Source organism: Mytilus trossulus, chromosome 11, assembly GCF_036588685.1.
Source record: "Mytilus trossulus isolate FHL-02 chromosome 11, PNRI_Mtr1.1.1.hap1, whole genome shotgun sequence".
NCBI lineage: Eukaryota > Metazoa > Mollusca > Bivalvia > Mytilida > Mytilidae > Mytilus > Mytilus trossulus.
The window spans coordinates 52,974,390-52,995,806 of NC_086383.1; the positions used below are offsets into that span (position 1 = coordinate 52,974,390).

The 21,417-nt window shown below is 32.9% G+C and overlaps 1 protein-coding gene across 1 annotated transcript in view; it reads left to right on the forward strand.

The window, feature by feature from the left end:
• Nucleotides 1-11,476: 11,476 nt before the first annotated feature.
• The window catches only part of LOC134691505 (uncharacterized), a 60,079-nt gene continuing 50,138 nt past the window's right edge, over nucleotides 11,477-21,417 (forward strand). The window contains exons 1-4 of the mRNA XM_063552042.1: nucleotides 11,477-11,596; nucleotides 11,923-12,021; nucleotides 12,625-12,732; nucleotides 14,346-14,417. Of these exons, the coding sequence (XP_063408112.1) occupies nucleotides 11,477-11,596; nucleotides 11,923-12,021; nucleotides 12,625-12,732; nucleotides 14,346-14,417 (399 nt within the window). The remainder of the gene's footprint in view (nucleotides 11,597-11,922; nucleotides 12,022-12,624; nucleotides 12,733-14,345; nucleotides 14,418-21,417) is intronic.

Genomic DNA, 21,417 nt, shown 5'->3' on the forward strand with positions numbered 1-21,417 from the left:
AGGATAGAAAAAAAAATTGAGTGCTAAGGCTACATTGTGTACAGCACACTGATATCAACCGTATATTAAACAGGTACAACACAACATTATAACTCCCGCAATATTTCAACAGTATATATCGATGAGAAGGCAACCCAACAAAGCAAGAACAGAAATATGTAGAGGTCAATATATAGTCAATAAATACAAAATATCTTCAAATGACAAGGTCTAGATTTTCATGATGCTGGCCATAAAATTAAAAAAAAATCATTAGAGTATCTTGTTTAAAAAAGGTGTCACATGACCCGGCCTGCCAACCAACATGGCCAACACGGCTGAAAATAGAACCTAGGTGTAAAATGCCTATTACGCGTCAGTGCCATAAACTATTTGTATTAAGCCTTATATTTCAGAAGGTTCAATATTAAGTTTCAGTAGTAAAGTCCTTTTCTGAAATACTACAAGCAATATGTCAGCTATATTTGGTGTACGAAATTAATTAAAGGTGTACACGTCGGTCTGGCAGGGTTCATCTGACCTTAAGCTCATTTTCATGGTTCATTGGTCAGTGATAAGTTTCCCTGGTTAGTTCTGTTTCTCAGATACTATAAGCAATTATGTTTACTATATTTGATGTATAGAATGATTGTAATATAAGGTGTACATGTCTGTAAGGCAGTGTTCATCTGACTTTGACTTCATTTCCATGGTACATTTGTCAATATTTAGTTTCATGGTTGTGTCTGTTTCTTGTATACTATGGCAATAGATCAACTATATTTGGTGTATGTAATGAGTGTAGAATGTACATATGTTTGTCTGGCTTGGTTTCTCTGACCTTGAACTCATTTGCATGGATCATTGATAATGTTAAGTTCAAATCAGCTTCATTCGTCTTTTTGTCACTTTCAACATAAAGTAAATCATAAAAGTAAAGCAGGCAGGACATTTCAGCATGTGCAGCAGCATTCTTGTTTTATTCACAGTAGTGTGTGTTTGAGGAGGGAAAGGGGTCAGCAGGGGGATAGTCAATTATTACACGAAATGATAATGTGATTCATATATGTATTCCTTTTTTATATCCACACCGTAGCAGAGGGGATATTAAGTTTTACCCTTGTCTGTCTGTCGGCCCGTCCATACTTCTGTACTTCCCGAAATTGGTTTCCGTTCACTAACTTAAGTGTCCTTCAACCAAATGTTATTAAACTTGTAGATAATGCTTATTACCGCAAAACACAGATCAAGTTTCAATTTTGGTGGCATCACTTTTACATGTTTTACCATTATTGAGTTCTGTCCCTTATAATATTGTATGCAAGCAGGGGCATCATCTGTGTCCCTTGGACACATTCCCCATTTGTTTATTTTACTTATGCTAATAAATATAGATTAATGTTCAGTGCAATTACTAGTACCTGTAGATATTAAACTTTTTTTTGCAATTATTTTGTTTGAAAATTTATAAAGAGTGGTTGAAAAGTTCAGCAGATTTTATTTCACTTTATTTTTGGTAAGTACATATTTAATGTCTTTTTATGTTAGGCAAGTAGGGTTTATTTAAGACTTAAATTATTTTTTTAATAAGCAAAGCAGTGAAACATGTATTTTTACACTTCAGTGATCACACTGGTTTGATCTAGAAATTTATTAGTATATATACTCTTGCATTGAAATCTCCTCACTAGCTATTTTCACTCTTTTTATTGGATATGTAAATTCCCTCTATTGTAGAATTCTTATTTATACTATTGCAATGTTTTATCTTTACATTTTGAATTTGATATTGATTCAAAAACAGGAATATGTGGTATGATTGCCAATAAGACAACTTTCTATCAGAAAAGTGAATGTGATGCATGATCTCTTGTCACCAAAATGAGGTTAAACATTATATTATAATTATGCATTTGATTCATAATTTGAACAGACAATAATAATGGTATAAATTCAGATATGTGATGAGCTTATTTAATGTATGTCACTTATTCAAGCTTCGGTTTAAAATCTGGTATGATAGAAGTTTCGTTTAACTCTATCAATACTAAATGCTGTAGAAATTATTTCAATTTTTAGCTATTAGAATGTTGTCTTCTCAATTTGATTCAGACTTTAATGAGTGTGAAAAGAATAGCCAACTAATAAAACTGGTTGAAATGATTTATTGTACATTACAGTGCAGTTTTTTTATACGCCTGTTTACAGGACGTATTATTGTATACCTCTGTCCGTCCGTCCATCTGTCCGTCGTCAACACAAAACGCTTTACCCAATTTGTATAAAACTTTAGTGAATGGTATATATCTATTGCCGTGAGCTCCCTTTCGTTTTTCATAAATTTTAGATTTTACGTTTCCGAGAAATGGGGTTTTCCAGTTTTCGGACAATAACTCCAAAATGCTTTCTCCGATTTGCAAGAAACTTTGGTCAATTGTTTTTATTTGATGCATGTGAAGCTATGCTTCAAAGGTTTATATATAGTGATTATACAATAGTAGCACGTTCATTAATTATGTTTACTTTAGAAGCTTCATTCTTATAATGTAATGAATGAGCATGTCCAAAGTCAGGAGCCTGTTATTCAGTGGTTGTTTATTGTTTCTGTATATATCATATTTCTTTTAATTTTGATTGTTTTTACATAAATATGGCAGTTAGTTTGCTAGTTTGAATTGTTTGACAATTGTTATTTGTGGCTTTTTATAGCAAACTGCTTTTTTTTAAATTTTAAACATAGCCTTGGTTACATTCCTTTTGCATTTATTCTTCCAGAGTTATGTCCCTTCAATATTTAGGTAGATGATCACTATAGAGCTATTAGTTGATACAAAGATTTAGTTGTGTATATCTGAATACGTAGATAGGTCAGTATTTATAAGTCCAAAAACAGTATATTTTTTTTCAGTTGCATGAAGCAGTAACAATAATTACTCAACAGTTTATAAATATGTTTTTTTTCTATTTTAGGAGATAATGGAAGAGTTGAATTACGTAAGATTTTTTCTTCTTTAAAGTCAAAACTGTCAAGTGTTTTTATTGTTTATCTGATAGAAAATATAAGCATGTTATAATTTGTAGGGATGTTTAAAAATTTGTGATTTTGTGATTACTTGGACACCCCCATAAGGGCCTCACTCTTTGATATCCCTCAGCATGCTCAGTGAATAATTGAATTTATCAGTCACCAATCTTTTGTAGACTGAAATGTTGCTTAGCAGATAAGCAGCTAAAACAATTTTCTAGTCTTTGGTTTAGACCCGTCTTGGGAACGAACCCAATCAATTCTGCTTTAGAGGAGAACACGCTACCACAAAACGACCAAGTGGTTTTTGGTTTAAATTGAAATTATAGAACATCTGTAATTTTCAGCAGTTTGGTTTTATTTAAAAAATTCCGTTTCTTTCAACGGGTTACAATTTGCTCTATTACCCTCTCAGCTAAGTGTTATTTAATTTATTGTGCTGATATGTTTGTGATTATTGTCTTTTAAATTGTAAATTGAAAGTACTTGACTATGACGTCATGTACATAACATTGTTACAGTTATTAGAAAAATAACAATGTTGAATCAAGATGTCTTTTTGATGTTGACAGACTATGAAAAAGGAGTGAGGCCAAAATGAGCATTATCTTTGAAATTATTGATGTAAATTCAGTTTGTTGTCTTTTAAAGTATTGATGTTTATTTGGTCTGCACGAAAAAGTGACATTCAAAAAGATGTCTCCAGTTGAGAAATTGGATAGAGTTAAATGTCTATTTGTATTTACCAATAAAAATCTGTAATTTGAAAGTGTTTGATAATTATTCTCTGGTGTTAGAGTTAAAACCATTTAAGTAACTTAACTCTTCACATTCTGCTAAATGTAATCTCTATTTCTTACTTACAGAAACTTTATGAAGCTGCTACAAATGGGAGCGTAGAGGACTTGAAGCTTTGCCTAGCAAATGGAGCTAACATTGATTATCAAGTAGGTAAACTTGTAACATTGAATATTAAAAAGGTAAACTTGTAACATTGAATATCAAAACTCAACACTATATATGTAAATAAGAAAAAGTAATATTCTTGATAGTTCATAAAAATGGTTTATATGAATTGCCACAAATATTGAAAACTCAGTGACTCAAATACAACAATTAACAACACATGATAAACAGATTAAATAGACAAACAAATACAACAACTCACAACACATGGTCTGAACCTGACTACTCAGAGTAAATAGACAAACGAATACAACAACTAACAACACATGGTCTGGACCTGACTACTCAACGTAAATAGACAAACAAACAAAACAATTAACAACACATGGTCTAGACCGGACTACTCAGAGTAAATAGACAAACAAATACAACAACTAACAACACATGGTCTGGACCTGACTACTCAGAGTAAATAGACAAACAAATACAACAACTAACAACACATGGTCTGGACCGGACTACTCAGAGTAAATAGACAAACAAATACAACAACTAACAACACATGGTCTGGACCTGACTACTCAGAGTAAATAGACAAACAAATACAACAACTAACAACACATAGTCTGGACCTGACTACTCAGAGTAAATAGACAAACAAATACAACAACTAACAACACATGGTCTGGACCTGACTACTCAGAGTAAATAGACAAACAAACACAACAACTAACAACACATGGTCTGGACCTGACTACTCAGAGTATATAGACAATCAAATACAACAACTAACAACACATGGTCTGGACCTGACTACTCAGAGTAAATAGACAAACAAACAAAACAACTAACAACACATGGTCTGGAACGGACTACTCAGAGTAAATAGACAAACAAATACAACAACTAACAATACATGGTCTGGACCTGACTACTCAGAGTAAATAGACAAACAAATACATCAACTAACAACACATGGTCTGGACCTGACTACTCAGAGTAAATAGACACACAAATATAACAGCAACTAACAACACATAGTCTGGACCTGATTACTGAGAGTAATAGACATACAAATTCAACAACAGACAACACATGGTCTGGACCTGACTACTGAGAGTAAATAGACAAACAAATACAACAACTAACAACATATGGCCTGGACCTGATTACTCCAAGTAAATAGACAAACAAATATAACAACTAAAAACACATGGTCTGGAACTGACTACTCGAGTAAACAGACAAACAAATATAACAACTAACAGCACATGGTCTGGACCTGACTACTCAGAGTAAACAGACAAACAAATATAACAACTAACAACACATGGTCTGGACCTGACTACTCAGAGTAAAAAGACAAACAAATATAACAACTAACAACACATGGTCTGGACCTGACTACTCAGAGTAAATAGACATACAAATACCACAACTTACAACACTTGGTCTGGCCCTGACTACTCATAGTAAATAGACAAACAAATACAACAACTAACAAGACATGATCTGGACCTGACTACTGAGAGTAAATAGACAAACAAATATAACAGCAACTAGCAACACATAGTCTGGACCTGACTACTGAGAGTAAATAGACATACAAATACAACAACTTACAACACATGCTCTAGACCTGACTACTTGGAGTAAATAGACAAACAAATACAACAACTAACAACACATAGTCTGGACCTGACTACTTAGAGTAAATAGACAAACAAATACAAAAACTAACAACACATGGTCTGGACCTAACTACTGAGAGTAAATAAACAAATAAATGCAACAACTAACAACACATGGTCTGCACCTGACTACTCATAGTAAATAGACAAATAAATACAACAACTAACAACACATGGTCTGCACCTGACTACTCATAGTAAATAGACAAATAAATACAACAACTAACAACACATGGTCTGCACCTGACTACTCATAGTAAATAGACAAATAAATACAACAACTAACAACACATGGTCTGGACCTGACCACTGAGAGTAATAGACATACAAATATTACAACTAACAACACATGGTCTGGAACTGACTACTCAGAGTAAATAGACAAACAAATATAACAACAAACAACACATGGTCTGCACCTGACTACTCTGAGTAAAGAGACAAACAAATATAACAACTAACAACACATGGTCTGGACCTGACTTCTCAGAGTAAATAGACAAACAAATATGACAACTAACAACACACAGTCTTGACCTGACTACTGAGAGTAATAGACAAATAAATACAACAACTAACAACACATGGTCTGGACCTGACTTTTGAGAGTAATAGAGTTACAAATACAACAACTAACAACACATAGTCTGGACCTGACTACTCAGCGTAAATAGACAAACAAATACAACAACTAACAACACATGGTCTGGACCTGACTACTCAGAGTAAATACTGTGGATTTATTTTTATTCGTGGTATACCAATTTTCCTGGGTTTCGTGGGTCACAGAGAACTACGAATTTAAGAATTCAACGAAGAATAATCCCGATAAATGTGTTTGGAGTCAGATGTTTATTTCCGGTTACGTTATGCAGTTCTAGTATAGTGTTGACTAGCAATAAACATTGTAACATAGAACATGTTTTTTATTGAAAGAAGATACAAGTATTTTAATTAAATCCATAATAAATATATCGAATATCAGTGGTAATTTACTTTTTAAAATTGATTAAAACTGTTCATGGAAAATAACTGCAAGTTTGGTTTACTAGTAATTAAAAATCAATAGGATTAAGTACGGGGATATTGCCCGTAGGTAATATTGTTTATGACAGGTACATTTATTTTCACACCTTTTACTTATATGTCTGTTTATTATATCGTGATTAGGGAAATGAGCTTTCAATCATAAAACTTTGATTGCCTTATAGAATCCCGACAAGCATTTATAAATTGTAAAACAAACAAATAATTAGTTATCTTTGTCCATTATTGTAATAGAAGTTTTTAATGAACACTTTAACCTAAAATGACCAAGCGAGGATTTTGACAATTCAAAACTTTTTTAATGAATTCCTTCTTTTTTGTTTGTTTTATTATTGATCAAACCAAGGAGGTTGGTTATATGATCTCCTAAATCAAAAAGAAATCATCGAATTACGTATCTGATTTTTGTTGTTGAAATCAGCGATCCACGAATTTACGTATACCACGAAACGTCTTTTTTTCTCTATCCACTAAAAATTGATACTCACGAAAATAAATGAATCCACAGTAGACATACAAATACAACAACTAACAACACATGGTCTTGACCTGACTACTCAGAGTAAATAGACATACAAATTCAACAACAAACAACACATGGTCTTGACCTGACTACTCAGGGTAAATAGACATACAAATTCAACAACAAACAACACATGGTCTGGACCTGACTACTCAGGGTAAATAGACATACAAATACAACAACTAACAACACATGGTCTGGACCTGACTACTGAGAGTAAATAGACATACAAATACAACAACTAACAACACATGGTCTTGACCTGACTACTCAGAGTAAATAGACATACAAATTCAACAACAAACAACACATGGTCTGGACCTGACTACTCAGGGTAAATAGACATACAAATACAACAACTAACAACACATGGTCTGGACCTGACTACTGAGAGTAAATAGACATACAAATACAACAACTAACAACACATGGTCTGGACCTGACTACTCAGGGTAAATAGACATACAAATACAACAACTAACAACACATGGTCTGGACCTGACTACTGAGAGTAAATAGACATACAAATACAACAACTAACAACACATGGTCTGGACCTGACTACTCAGGGTAAATAGACATACAAATACAACAACTAACAACACATGGTCTGGACCTGACTACTCAGAGTAAATAGACATACAAATTCAACACATGGTCTGGACCTGACTACTCAGGGTAAATAGACATACAAATACAACAACTAACAACACATGGTCTGGACCTGACTACTGAGAGTAAATAGACATACAAATACAACAACTAACAACACATGGTCTGGACCTGACTACTGAGAGTAAATAGACATACAAATACTACAAATAACAACACATGGTCTGGACCTGACTACTCAGGGTAAATAGACAAACAAATACAATAACTAATAACACATGGTCTGTATCTGACTACTCAGAGTAATAGACAAACAAATATAACAACACACAATACATGGTCTGGACCTGACTACTAAGAGTCATAGACAAACAAATATAACAACAAACAACACATGGACTTGACCTGACTACTCAGAGTCATAGACAAACAAATATAACAACACACAATACATGGACTTGACCTGACTACTCAGAGTAATAGACAAACAAATATTACAACACACAACACATGGTCTGGACCTGACTACTCAGAGTAATAGACAAAACAAATATAACAACAAACAACACAAGGTCTGGACCTGACTTCTCAGAGTAATAGACAAACAAGTATAACAACCAAACACATGGTCTGGACCTAGCTACTCAGAGTAAATAGACAAATATTACAACACACAACACATGGTCTGGTCCTGACTATATATACAGCTACTGAGAGTAAATAAACAAATATAACAACACACAACCAAGGTCTGGACCTGACTACTCAGAGTAAATAGACAAACAAATATAACAACACACAACACATGGACTTGACCTGACTACTCAGAGTGAATAGACAAACAAATACAACAACTAACAACGAATGGTCTGGACCTGACCTGACTACTCATAGTAAATAGACGAACAAATAAAACAACAATCAACACATGGTATGGACATGACTACTCGAGTAAATAGACAAATATAACAACACACACCACATGGTCTGGACCTAGCTGCTCAGAGTAAATAGACAAACAAATATAACAACTAACAACACAAGGTCTGGACCTGACCTGACTACTGAGAGTAAAAAGACAAACAAATATAACAACACACAACACATGGTCTGGATATGACTACTCATAGTAAATAGACATACAAATATAACAACTAACAACACATGGTCTGGACCTGACTACTCATAGTAAATAGACATACAAATATAACAACTAACAACACATGGTCTGGACCTGACTACTGTGAGTATATAGACATACAAATATAACAACTAACAACACATGGTCTGGACCTGACTATTGTGAGTATATAGACAAACAAATATAACAACACACAACACATGGTCTGGACCTGACCTGACTACTCAGAATAAATAGACATACAAATATAACAACTAACAACACATGGCCTGGACCTGACCTGACTACTGAGAGTAAATAGACAAACAAATACAACAACACACAATACATGGACTTGACCTGACTACTCAGAGTAAATAGACAAACAAACATAACAACACACAACACATTGTCCGGACCTGACCTGACTACTCAGAGTAAATAAACATACAAATATAACAACACATGGTCCGGACCTGACTACTGAGAGTAAATAGACAAATATTACAACAAACATCACATGGTCTGGACCTGACCTCTCAGAGTAATAGACAAACAAGTATAGCAACCAAACACATGGTCTGGACCTGACTATATATATAGCTACTGGGAGTAAATAAACAAATATAACAACACACAACCAAGGTCTGGACCTGACCTGTCTACTCAGAGTAAATAGACATACAAATATAACAACTAACAACACAAGGTCTGGACCTGACCTGACTACTGAGAGAAAAAGACAAACAACTATAACAAGAAACAACACATGGTCTGGACCTGACCTGACAACTCAGAGTAAATAGACAAACAAATACAACAACTAACAATGAATGGTCTGGACCTGACCTGACTACTCAGAGTAAATAGACAAACAAATATAACAACTAACAACACATGGCCTGGACCTGACCTGACTACTCAGTAAAAATAGACAAACAACTTTAACAACAAACAACACATGGTCTGGACCTGACTACTCAGAGAAAATAGACAAACAAATATAACAACACACAATACATGGACTTGACCTGACTACTCAGAGTAAATAGACAAACAAATATAACAACACACAACACATGGTCCGGACCTGACCTGACTACTCAGAGTAAATAAACATACAAATATAACAACAAACAACACATGGTCTGGCCCTGACTACTGAGAGTAAATAGACAAATATTACAACAAACAACACATGGTCTGGACCTGACCTCTCAGAGTAATAGACATACAAATATAACAACATACAACACATGGCCTGGACCTGATCTGACTACTGAGAGTAAATAGACAAACAAATATAACAACACACAACACATGGTCTGGACCTGACCTGACTACTCAGGATAAATAGACATACAAATATAACAACTAACAACACATGGTCTGGACCTGACTACTGTGAGTATATAGACAAACAAATATAACAACACACAACCAGGGTCTGGACCTGACTACTCAGAGTAAATAGACAAATATAACAACAAACAATACATGGTACAGGTTGTCTGATTTGGTACAGGCACAAAATTTGGAGAGATTAAACCATATTTGCTTTAGTACAATTCCCCCTTGGCCTATCTAGACCATTGGTATTAAAAATAAAACACAGAATAATAAACCCTGCACTGTTCAAATACCATTGGTCTGTATGTTAACTGATACTTAATTATTATACTGAATCAGCATTAAATCAAAATTCTAAATTTGAATAGACAGTTTTAATGGGAAAAAAATGTATGCAGGGTTTGATTTTAAAATATTTTTGTTTGTGTTTAAGTTATGGATAGTGAAGTTCTTATTTTGCTTCTTGACAAGAAACAATTGTTTACACTAAGGTTTTACTTGGTGTTGTGTTAACAACTTTGATCAGATAGTGATATATATAAAGATCTAATGTAGAAACATCTTTTAAAAAGGACAAATAGTCGTTAGAGTCATTTAAATGTGTATTCTGTTTTACTCATATAATTGTTCTGAATCTGAAAATACTACTCTTTTATTTTAATTTTAAGATTAATGATTATTCTGAACCTGCACTAAATCCTGTTGTTAATTAGGCATATTTAATGAACAACAAATGTTTGTATGAATAATAATAATGATAATAATAATAATAATAATAATAATAATAATAATAATAATAATAATAATCTTTATTTAAAGAGGGTCTCATTTTCTTTATGTTGTACTAAATCAGGAAATAAAACTTGTTTCATGCTTTTTTGAATAATTTATTTTATTAACATTAATGATTAAATGGAATCTACACTAAATCCTTTTTACACACAAAATCATGTTGTTAATTAGACAGGTTTAATGGACAACAAATATTTGTTAGAATCATATAAAGTGGGGTCTCATTTTACTCATAGTATTGTTCTGAATCAGAAAATATATCTTTTTTCATATTTTTTTGAAAAAAATATTTTTATTACAATTAATGATTTTACTGAATATACACTAAAATTCTAAATCCTGTTGTTAATCAGACAGTTTTAATTAATGTGACTATTTATTTTTGTTAATATTTATTACACAACATTGTCTAGTTTATCAGACAAGTTTTGATGTCAGTTGTATTATTCCAGGTAAATGGATGGACAGCATTAATGTGGGCTGCCATGAGAGGACATGTGGAAGTGTGTCAACTTCTCCTGGAGAACAGATGTAAAACAGATATCACAGATGTATGTTATCTACTAAATCTGATCACATTACTTTTAATCAACACAAAATCATGTTGTTAATTAGACAGGTTTAATTGACAACTAATATTTGTAATAATTATATAAAGTGGGGTCTCATTTTACTCATAGTATTGTTCTGAATCAGAAAATGTAACTTTTGTCTTTTTTCTTTGAAAAATAAAATTTATGACTAAACTGAATCTACACTAAATCCTGTTGTTAATCAGACAGTTTTAATTAATGTGACAGTTTATATTTGTTTATATTTATTACACAACATTGTCCAGTTTATCAGACAGGTTTTGATGTCAGTTGTATTATTCCAGGATTATGGAGGGACAGCATTAATGTGGGCTGCCAGTGGAGGACATGTGGAAGTGTGTCGACTTCTCCTGGAGAACAAATGTAACAAAGATATCACATCAGTATGTTATCTACTAAATCTGATCACATTACTTTTAATGAACACAATCATGTTGTTAATAAGACAGGTTTAATGGACAAATATTTGTCAGAATCATATAAAGTCTCATTTTGTTTGTCTCCTCGTACTTAATCAGGAAATGTAACTTTTTTTCATATATCTTTGAAAAAGTTTTTTTTTTAAATTGATCATTATTCTGAACCATGTTAATCAGACAGATTTCATTATTATATCAACAAATACTTGCTAGAATTATATAAAGTGAGATCTCATTTATCGCAGTACATTGCACTGAATCCATTGACATATATATTTTATTCATTTCATGAAAAAATATTTTATTTTGTTAACATGACATTTCTGATGGAAGTTCTGACGTCCCACATTTGTTGTTTATGTACAATACAAATACAAGTTTGACTGGTCATTTTATTCAGTTTTGACCACTGATTCATGTGATATATATTTTGTTTTTATTTATTACACAACATTATCCAGTTTATCAGACAAGTTTTAATGTCAGTTGTAGGATATGTTGTATATTATTGATATTGATAACAAAGTATTATCCACAATATTTACATGCTATTTGGTTATATTATAGATAGATGGAAGAACAGCTTTACATCTGGCTGCTGCGAGGGGACGTCTACAGGTCACAAGATGTCTTGTAGAAGAAGGAGATATCAGTCCCTTGGTTAAAACACATCAGGTAATATTATATAGTAAATGCCCAATATTCAACTATTGCTACATGAAGTAAGTAATGCATCACTAAAATAATGTTTAAGATATTTTTGGTCAAATGGAATTTTTTTCTCAAGGTTATAGTTACACATATGTCATATGATCCTTTAAATTGGACAAAAAATATTAAAGTGTTTTATAGACTTGGATGGCTTAGTTTTACTATAAAACACGTGAACATAGATGATCATATAAAAGAAATCCAGTATTTGTTTTCAAAATCTTCAAAAATAAAACGATTTTGTTTATAGACCACTAACACTTTTTGGGTAATTAGTTATACTAAAAGGAGATAATTTTATAATTCCATAATTTGTTAGCCAAATTATATGAATATCTCAGTTTTAGGGAAAAGAAGCAATAGTAATAACCTATAAGTAAATGGATAAAATAGTTTTTGATATAAAAAATAATCATTTGTATTGATTCAAAATTAGACCTCGCAATATCCTGAATATGACACTTGTTGTCATTAAACCCAAATGTAAACAAACAAACTGTCAAAAGACACACACACCAATCTGTTGTTGTGACAATGATAACAAAGTTATTAGATAGTATCAAAATAGTCTTAAGCAATACATTAAAATAAGTTCATCGTATATTGATAATTACATATTAATTAAAAAATCATTCAATTGTAAAAGTTACTTTCTCTGAGTTATCTCCCCCTTATATGGCAAAGTTTTAAATAAATTATTATAACAACACTAATCTGGTTTTTTTTGGTAAAATATAGCCGTAAATATGATAAAACACATAATTTTCTATATCAACATGAAAAGTCTTACACATAAATTACATTCAACTTTCGAAATTTGCACATTTCACTAAAGATTTAGACTGTTTGTTGTCTGTTTTTTCAAAATCCAAGATAGAGGACACCCCAGCCTCCTCAAGACTGCAAAGTTCTTCATATTTTTGTATTTAAGCTATCTAGTTGAAATAGTTGCAAAAAATCTCTCATCTGTGCCATAATTCATGTATTTCCTTATTGATACGGTGTCAGTGATAAAACTAAAAACTATGAAATCTGTACAATAACAATATATAGTTATAGGAGGATATGGATAGGGTATACAGAGTAGAAAATCATGAATGATAGAAAAAAAACTTCAGGAAAAGAGAGAATTGGGCAAAAAGATGATGAATAGAAAATAATGGGGTGAAAAAAAATATAAAGAATAAAGAAAAATGGGGTGCTAAAATTTAAAAATAAAAAGTTAAAAAGACCCCCAAATCCTATAACCCCCATCTAGACATAAGGATGCATTAACCGATTTAAAAAAAACGCGAAAAAAAATTACAAAGACCAAATGCTGACAGACTTAAATTATTTCAAATGCTTTAAGAAAAAAAAGGTAAAATTCTTCTTAAAGGCTACAGAAAAAGTTATAAAAATAATCAGAATGTTGTTCATGAGTTATATTTTATAAATGAACATAATATGGTTTGCACCTGTAAAAACAAAATAAGACATCACTCAGCTGCTACTGGTCTTGTTTATTGTATGATATGTGTAACAAAAGTCTTCTTTGTAATAATCAGATAAAGGCAATATAAAGATTTGTATTTCAGGGTAAGACTCCATACGATCTGGCAGCAGCAGGAGTATTCGGCCCGCATAAAGAAGTGATGGAATACTTACAGGTACACATACTTTTAAATTACAAATGCTTACACTTAGAATAAATCCGGTACAAAACCAGGATACTACAGGGGACATTCTTTATGTCTTGAATTAAAAATTTCAAATTCTAATGCAATTTATTTGTTATTACGATTTTGATTGGACAAAATCATATATTTGAGACGCTAAATTCAACGCTTTACCGGCCTTTCACAAAGCTAAGGCACTTTTTGAATTCAGGAAATTATTGGTTTGTGATTTCTTCAATAATAAACACAATTAGTAGATGTCTTTTATTTCATTCAAGAGTGTTTAAGGCGAAAACATGCTTGGCAAAACTCTATTTGAGATTCTTACACCAACAGTCTGTTTATAACCTCATTTTCATGGTTAACTTGTCTTATCTCAGATCAGGTTTGGGGTAATTGGAGTTGTAAGCATTAGTCGGTTATAATTTATTAAAAAAATTTGAGTAATCATTGTAATCATTAATCAACCAAAAATTACAAATCACTTAATTTAATCAATTACTTTGCAAAATATCTTTTAATCCTGATTTTTATTACACAATGTATTACATTCTAATTAAATTGATGAAAAATTCTAAAATTGCGTTTGTTTTCAATATGAAAAAATAAAATATTTCATGTCGTGGATAAACCTTTTTTTATTCATTTTAAATAAATAGGATAACTTTATTTAGTATGTGCATACCTTGTAAGGTCCCCATATCTGTCAGACAGTTTTCATTTGACCTCAATCTTATTTCATTGTTCAGTGAACAAGGCTAAGTCTTCATGGTCACGTCTATATATCAGACACAATAATCAAAAAGTCTGCTATAATTGGTGTATGAAATGATTGTAAGGTGTACAACTGACAGGTGTCATCTGACCTTCACCTCATTTTCATGGTTTAGTGGTGTAATTTGATTTTTTGTGTTGTTCTTTTTTTTCTAATATTATATGCAATAGGTCAACTATATTTGGTGTATGGAAGTAAATTACGATGTACATGTCAGTCTGGCAGGTTTATTTGACCTTTTTTTAGTCATAGGAAAGACTTCCGGTTTAAAACATGCACAAGTACAACCAATCATATGATAGATAACAAAATTGAAAAATAAATAAGCTAATCAGAGCGTTCTCCATATCACATATCATGGTGTTTAGGTTGCAAGAACCACCTCCTTTAAAGTAGTGGACAATTATTTTTCGTGTTTTATCTACATGTAAACTACGATTATATGATTATACTACTTTCAATTGATAAATATAGCATCTCTGTATTCTGTCTACTGATTTCTTTGAAATGTTTACTATTTAAGGGATCGTACCAGTTGCATATATATATTAAAATAAGTAAAACATGTGGAAACAAGAATGTGTCCATAGTTCACGGGTGCCACATCGGCACTATATTTACTACTGAAGTTGATTGGACTTCAACTTCATTTATAACTACCTCGACCACAAACTTTTATCTGAAGCGGGACAGACGGACAGACGGACAACGAACGAACGAACGCACGGATGCACCGACTAGACTTGAAAACGTAATGCTCATAAATGGGGCATAAAAATATATTGGTGAAAGTGGTGATATGGCAAAAATGAAAGTAGGGTAGAGATTAGAGGGAGGCAGGACCTTTTTCGGGACGTAGGGATCGGGTGTTTTTAATCTCAGAATTTGGGTATTGATCCTTACGGGATCTGGGAACATATTTTATGATTTCGGGATATGAATTTCTTTAAATTCTGCATCTCCGGATTTCATTTTTTATGCCTGGGATTTTGGGATCAGGACCCCTCCGACCACCCCTTAAATAAGCCTCAGTCGGTCTTAGTCATTTATACAAGATTCAAATTCTACCATTGGCATGTTAATAAGGCTCTCAAAAGAAAAACCACTGATGGATTGTCCTAGAAGCATATTTTATTAGACTAATAATGGTCTATATATAAGCAGTTACATTTATTTCATGTTCAGTTGAAGCGGTGCAAATTTTTAACTTAATTTGACTTTTACCAAAAGTTGCATTTTAGCAAAGGAGAAGAATAATTGTGGTCTGAGGCCAGAAACATGAAAATAATTTAATTTAACAGAAAGGAAACAAATATCGGACTTTGGAAAAAGGGAGAGAGCTTTTGATACCTTTTATGAAATTCTCCATACATAATATCTTTTACCAAAAAATCATCCTACAACTGTTTACAAGCTGTTTATGCCCGCGATTTCGGGGGGGTGTTCTAGTGTATATATATTTTATCATAAATATAGCACTTAATTTGCTGAAACTAAAAAGAATAGAATATACATTCACGTTTTTCTACAATATTTTAACAATTTGATTACTTTGCAAAACAAAAATGTTCATAAATTAGAAACCACTTATAACAGCACTACATGTAAATATACATTTCTAAATAACATATTGTTGTGGTTTGTTCCAAGAAAAAATCTTCTGAGTAGTCTTTATATGTATATATGGAGTAAGCATGGTAACTAGGTAGCAGATATATCCTAGGAATTGCATGTGGGGTGCCTGGTCAAATCTCTACGATAAAATTGGTAACGTCTGATCACAAATGTGTAGGTTAGTTCTGGTTTATTTGACCTTGACCTCATTTTCACGGCTCTTTGCTCAGTGTTAAGTGTTTTGGTCTATTTCTCTTGAACTGTTATCAATAGGTCAACTATATTTGGTGTATCAAATGATTGTAAGTTGTATATGTCTGTCTTGTAGGTATCACCTGACCATGACCTCATGTTCATTTTTGATTGGTCAATATTAAGTTTTCATGGTTAAGTTTCTTTCTTGGATACTATAGGCAATAGGCCAATTATATTTGGTGTATGGAATAATTGTAAGGTGTATATGTGCCCAATAGCAAGAAATTTTCAAATGCACAGTATTGCGCAATAGCAAGAAATATCCAATAGCGCAGTATTGCGCAATAGCAAGAAATCTTCAATTGCATAGTATTGCGCAATAGCAAGAAATTTTCAATTGCACAGTATTGCGCAATAGCAAGAAATATATCCAATAGCACAATATTGCGCAATACAGGGGTTAAAAAATTTTGTTACAGCTAACTAGCCCAGGACTTTTTGGCAGGGGGATTTTACTAGCCCTGTTTCAAGAACTGCTAGCCCATCAAAACCAACCTGCTAGCCCAAGTATAACTTACAAATCACTCAGGGTGTGCTGCATAAGACGCTGGGAATGTGTCATGTTTTGAAAGGGCATTTGTAGACAGTCTCGGGCTTTTCATCCTCAACAATCGACCTTGCCCACGGGAATCTTTCATTCCATGTCGCTATGAACGTTCTTTTTCGCTTGTCCCGATCGTACTTTCTATTTTTTTTTTAGATGTATCAGCCTCATTAGAATCCCCTTCATTTGCCGATTTTCGCTTTGAACTTGAAGTTGATGAAGTTTCTGCGCTTGCCGTAGTAAAATATGTTGATAATTTGTTGCATTGACAGTTTTGTGCTCCCTGCTTAAACAGTTGTCCGACCAGAGTCTAGACGGATCAATACTTATCAATACATTATACCCCCCGGTACCGTTAATTGAAAAACTCGACAGAACCAATGAAAAATATCCCTGTTATAACATATAACGAGAAATCGATATTGAAAGTACAATAACTACGATCAATACATGATACCGGGCCACCCGGAGTTATTTGTTCTATTTTTATACGACCGCAAATTTTGAAAAAATTTTCGTCGTATATTGCTATCACGTTGGCGTCGTCGTCGTCGTCGTCGTCGTCGTCGTCGTCAGTCCTCGTCGTCGTCGTCGTCGTCGTCAGTCGTCGTCGTCGTCGTCGTCGTCCGAATACTTTTAGTTTTCGCACTCTAACTTTAGTAAAAGTGAATAGAAATCTATGAAATTTTAACACAAGGTTTATGACCATAAAAGGAAGGCTGGTATTGATTTTGGGAGTTTTGGTCCCAACATTTTAGGAATTAGGGGCCAAAAAGGGCCCAAATAAGCATTTTCTTGGTTTTCGCACTATAACTTTAGTTTAAGTTAATAGAAATCTATGAAATTTTGACACAAGGTTTATGACCACAAAAGAAAGGTTGGGATTGATTTTGGGAGTTTTGGTTTCAACAGTTTAGGAATTAGGGGCCAAAAAAGGGCCCAAATAAGCATTATTCTTGGTTTTCGCACAATAACTTTAGTTAAAGTAAATAGAAATCAATGAAATTTAAACACAATGTTCATGACCACAAAAGGAAGGTTGGTATTGATTTTGGGAGTTTCGGTCCCAACAGTTTAGGAATTAGGGGCCAAAAAGGGACCCAAATAAGCATTTTTCTTGGTTTTCCCACCATAGCGTTAGTATAAGTAAATAGAAATCTATGAAATTTAAACACAAGGTTTATGACTATAAAAGAAAGGTTGGTATTGATTTTGGGAGTTTTGGTCCCAACAGTTAAGGAAAAAGGGGCACAAAGGGTCCAAAATTAAACTTTGTTTGATTTCATCAAAATTGAATAATTGGGGTTCTTTAATATGCCGAATCTAACTGTGTATGTAGATTCTTAATTTTTGGTCCCGTTTTCAAATTGGTCTACATTAAGGTCCAAAGGGTCCAAAATTAAATTTAGTTTGATTTTAACAAAAATTGAAACCTTGGGGTTCTTTGATATGCCGAATCTAAAAATGTACTTAGATTTTTGATTATTGGCCCAGTTTTCAAGTTGGCCCAAATCGAGGTCCAAAATTAAACATTGTTTGATTTCATCAAAAATTGAATAATTGGGGTTCTTTGATATGCCAATTTTAACTGTGTATGTAGATTCTTAATTTTTGGTCCAGTTTTAAAATTGGTCTAAATTAAAGTGCAAAGGGTCCAAAATTAAACTAAGTTTGATTTTAACAAAAATTAAATTCTTGGGCCTCTTTGATATGCTGAATCTAGACATGTAATTAGATTTTTGATTATGCGCCCAGTTTTCAAGTTGGTCCAAATCAGGATCTAAAATTATTATATTAAGTATTGTGCAATAGCAAGTCATTTCAATTGCACAGTATTGTGCAATGGCAAGAAATATCTAATTTCACAATATTGTGAAATAGCAAATTTTTTTTTAATTAAGAGTTATCTTTCTTTGTCCAGTATAGTAAGCAAGAAATATCTGCAAGAATTTTTTTTAATTGGAGTTATCTTTCTTTGTCCAGAATCAACTTAAATCTTTGTTATATACAATATACAATGTATATTCACTTTTTACTACCAAGTGATAAATTTAAATAATCTTTACCATTCAGTGATAACAAGCAGTTTTTTTACATCTTAATATTTTATGATGTATTTAAATGAGTAGTAATTGTTGCAAACTCCATTAGAATATTTTAATTGAAATTAGTTTTGGAATAAGGGAAAGGGGGATGTGATTAAAAAATTGGGTTCAATTTTTTTCTCATTTGAAATTTCATAAATAAAAAGAAAATTTCTTCAAACATTTTTTTGAGAGGATTAATATTCAACAGCATAGTGAATTGCTCTAAGAGAAAACAAAAATTTTAAGTTCATTTGAATACATTCATTCTGTGTCAGAAACCTATGCTGTGTCAACTATTTAATCACAATCCAAATTTAGAACGGAATCCAGCTTGAATGTTGTGTCCATACTTGCCCCAACCGTTCAGGGTTCAATCTCTGCGGTCGTATAAAGCTACGCCCTGCGGAGCATCTGGTTAAAACATGTTACTGTGCATGAGGTGAGGACCTGTTCAAACCAGTTCAAATTCTTGGAATCCCGGATGACGTAATTGAATCTGATTGGCTAAGACAGAAAAGTGATGAAGGGATTTTCCACTTTCTATTTTAGACACGCCAAGAATTTTTTGTTACTAGTCCGTCGGGCATACTGGGTTATAAGTTTTGGTTGCCCGAGACGTAAATGTCTAGTCGCGGGCGTCGGGCTAGTGGATTTTTTAACCCCTGCAATAGCAAGAAATCTTCAAATTCACAGTATTGCGCAGTAGCAAGAAATATTGAATCGCACAGTATTGCGCAACTGCAATAAATATTCAATTGTACAGTATTGGGCAATAGCAAGAAATCTTCTTTTTCACAGTATTGGGCAATAGAAAGAAATCTTCTTTTTCACAGTATTGCGCAATAGAAAGAAATCTTCAATTGAAATTTAATACAATTTTTTTAACCCATTTAAACTTTTTTAGATAATTCAACACATTTATTTTGTGTCAGAAACCTATATTATGTCAAAAAATTTGATCACAATCCAAATTCAGACAGTATCAAGCTTGAATATTGTGTCCAAACTTGCATCAATTGTTCAGGGTTCGACCTCTGCGGTGGTATCAGGCTGCGCTCAGCGAAGTATTTTATTCCATTTGTAAAGGGGTATAACTCTTAAAGTGATGCCACCAAAATTCAAACTTGATCTGTATATATTTTGTGGTAATAAGCATTGTGTATAAGTTTTATATCATTTGGTTGAGGCCGGAAACTTAATTTTGGATGTACGGGTGGACGAACGGACGGACGGACGGAGGAATGAACGGATGGACAAACAGACGAACCGACACACAGACAAATGAACACTATTATAAGTCAAAATTTGTCATTTTTAAAGGTCAATAACTCCTGTTGTTTATTGCTCTTTGTCATATTGACATTTTTGTAGATCATGTACAGCTGATAAGTTTATCACGACGGAAGCCAAGTGATTAGTAAGCATGTTTGTGTTGACATGAATTATTAGTGATATTATAATTATGGTAATAATGACAAATTAGCTGTTTACAAAACTTTCAGATTTGATGAATACTAAGAACTTTCTACCACAGGAAAAGATAGTTTTAGCTGTATTTGGCAAAAACTCTTTGAATTTTGGGTCCTCCATACTTTTCAACTTTGTACTTTATTTGACCCTTTTTATGCCACCGCCGTAGCGGATCAGGAGGGGGCATTAAGTTTAAGCCTTGTCCGTCTGTACATACGTCCGTCCGTACGTCCGTCCGTACGTCCA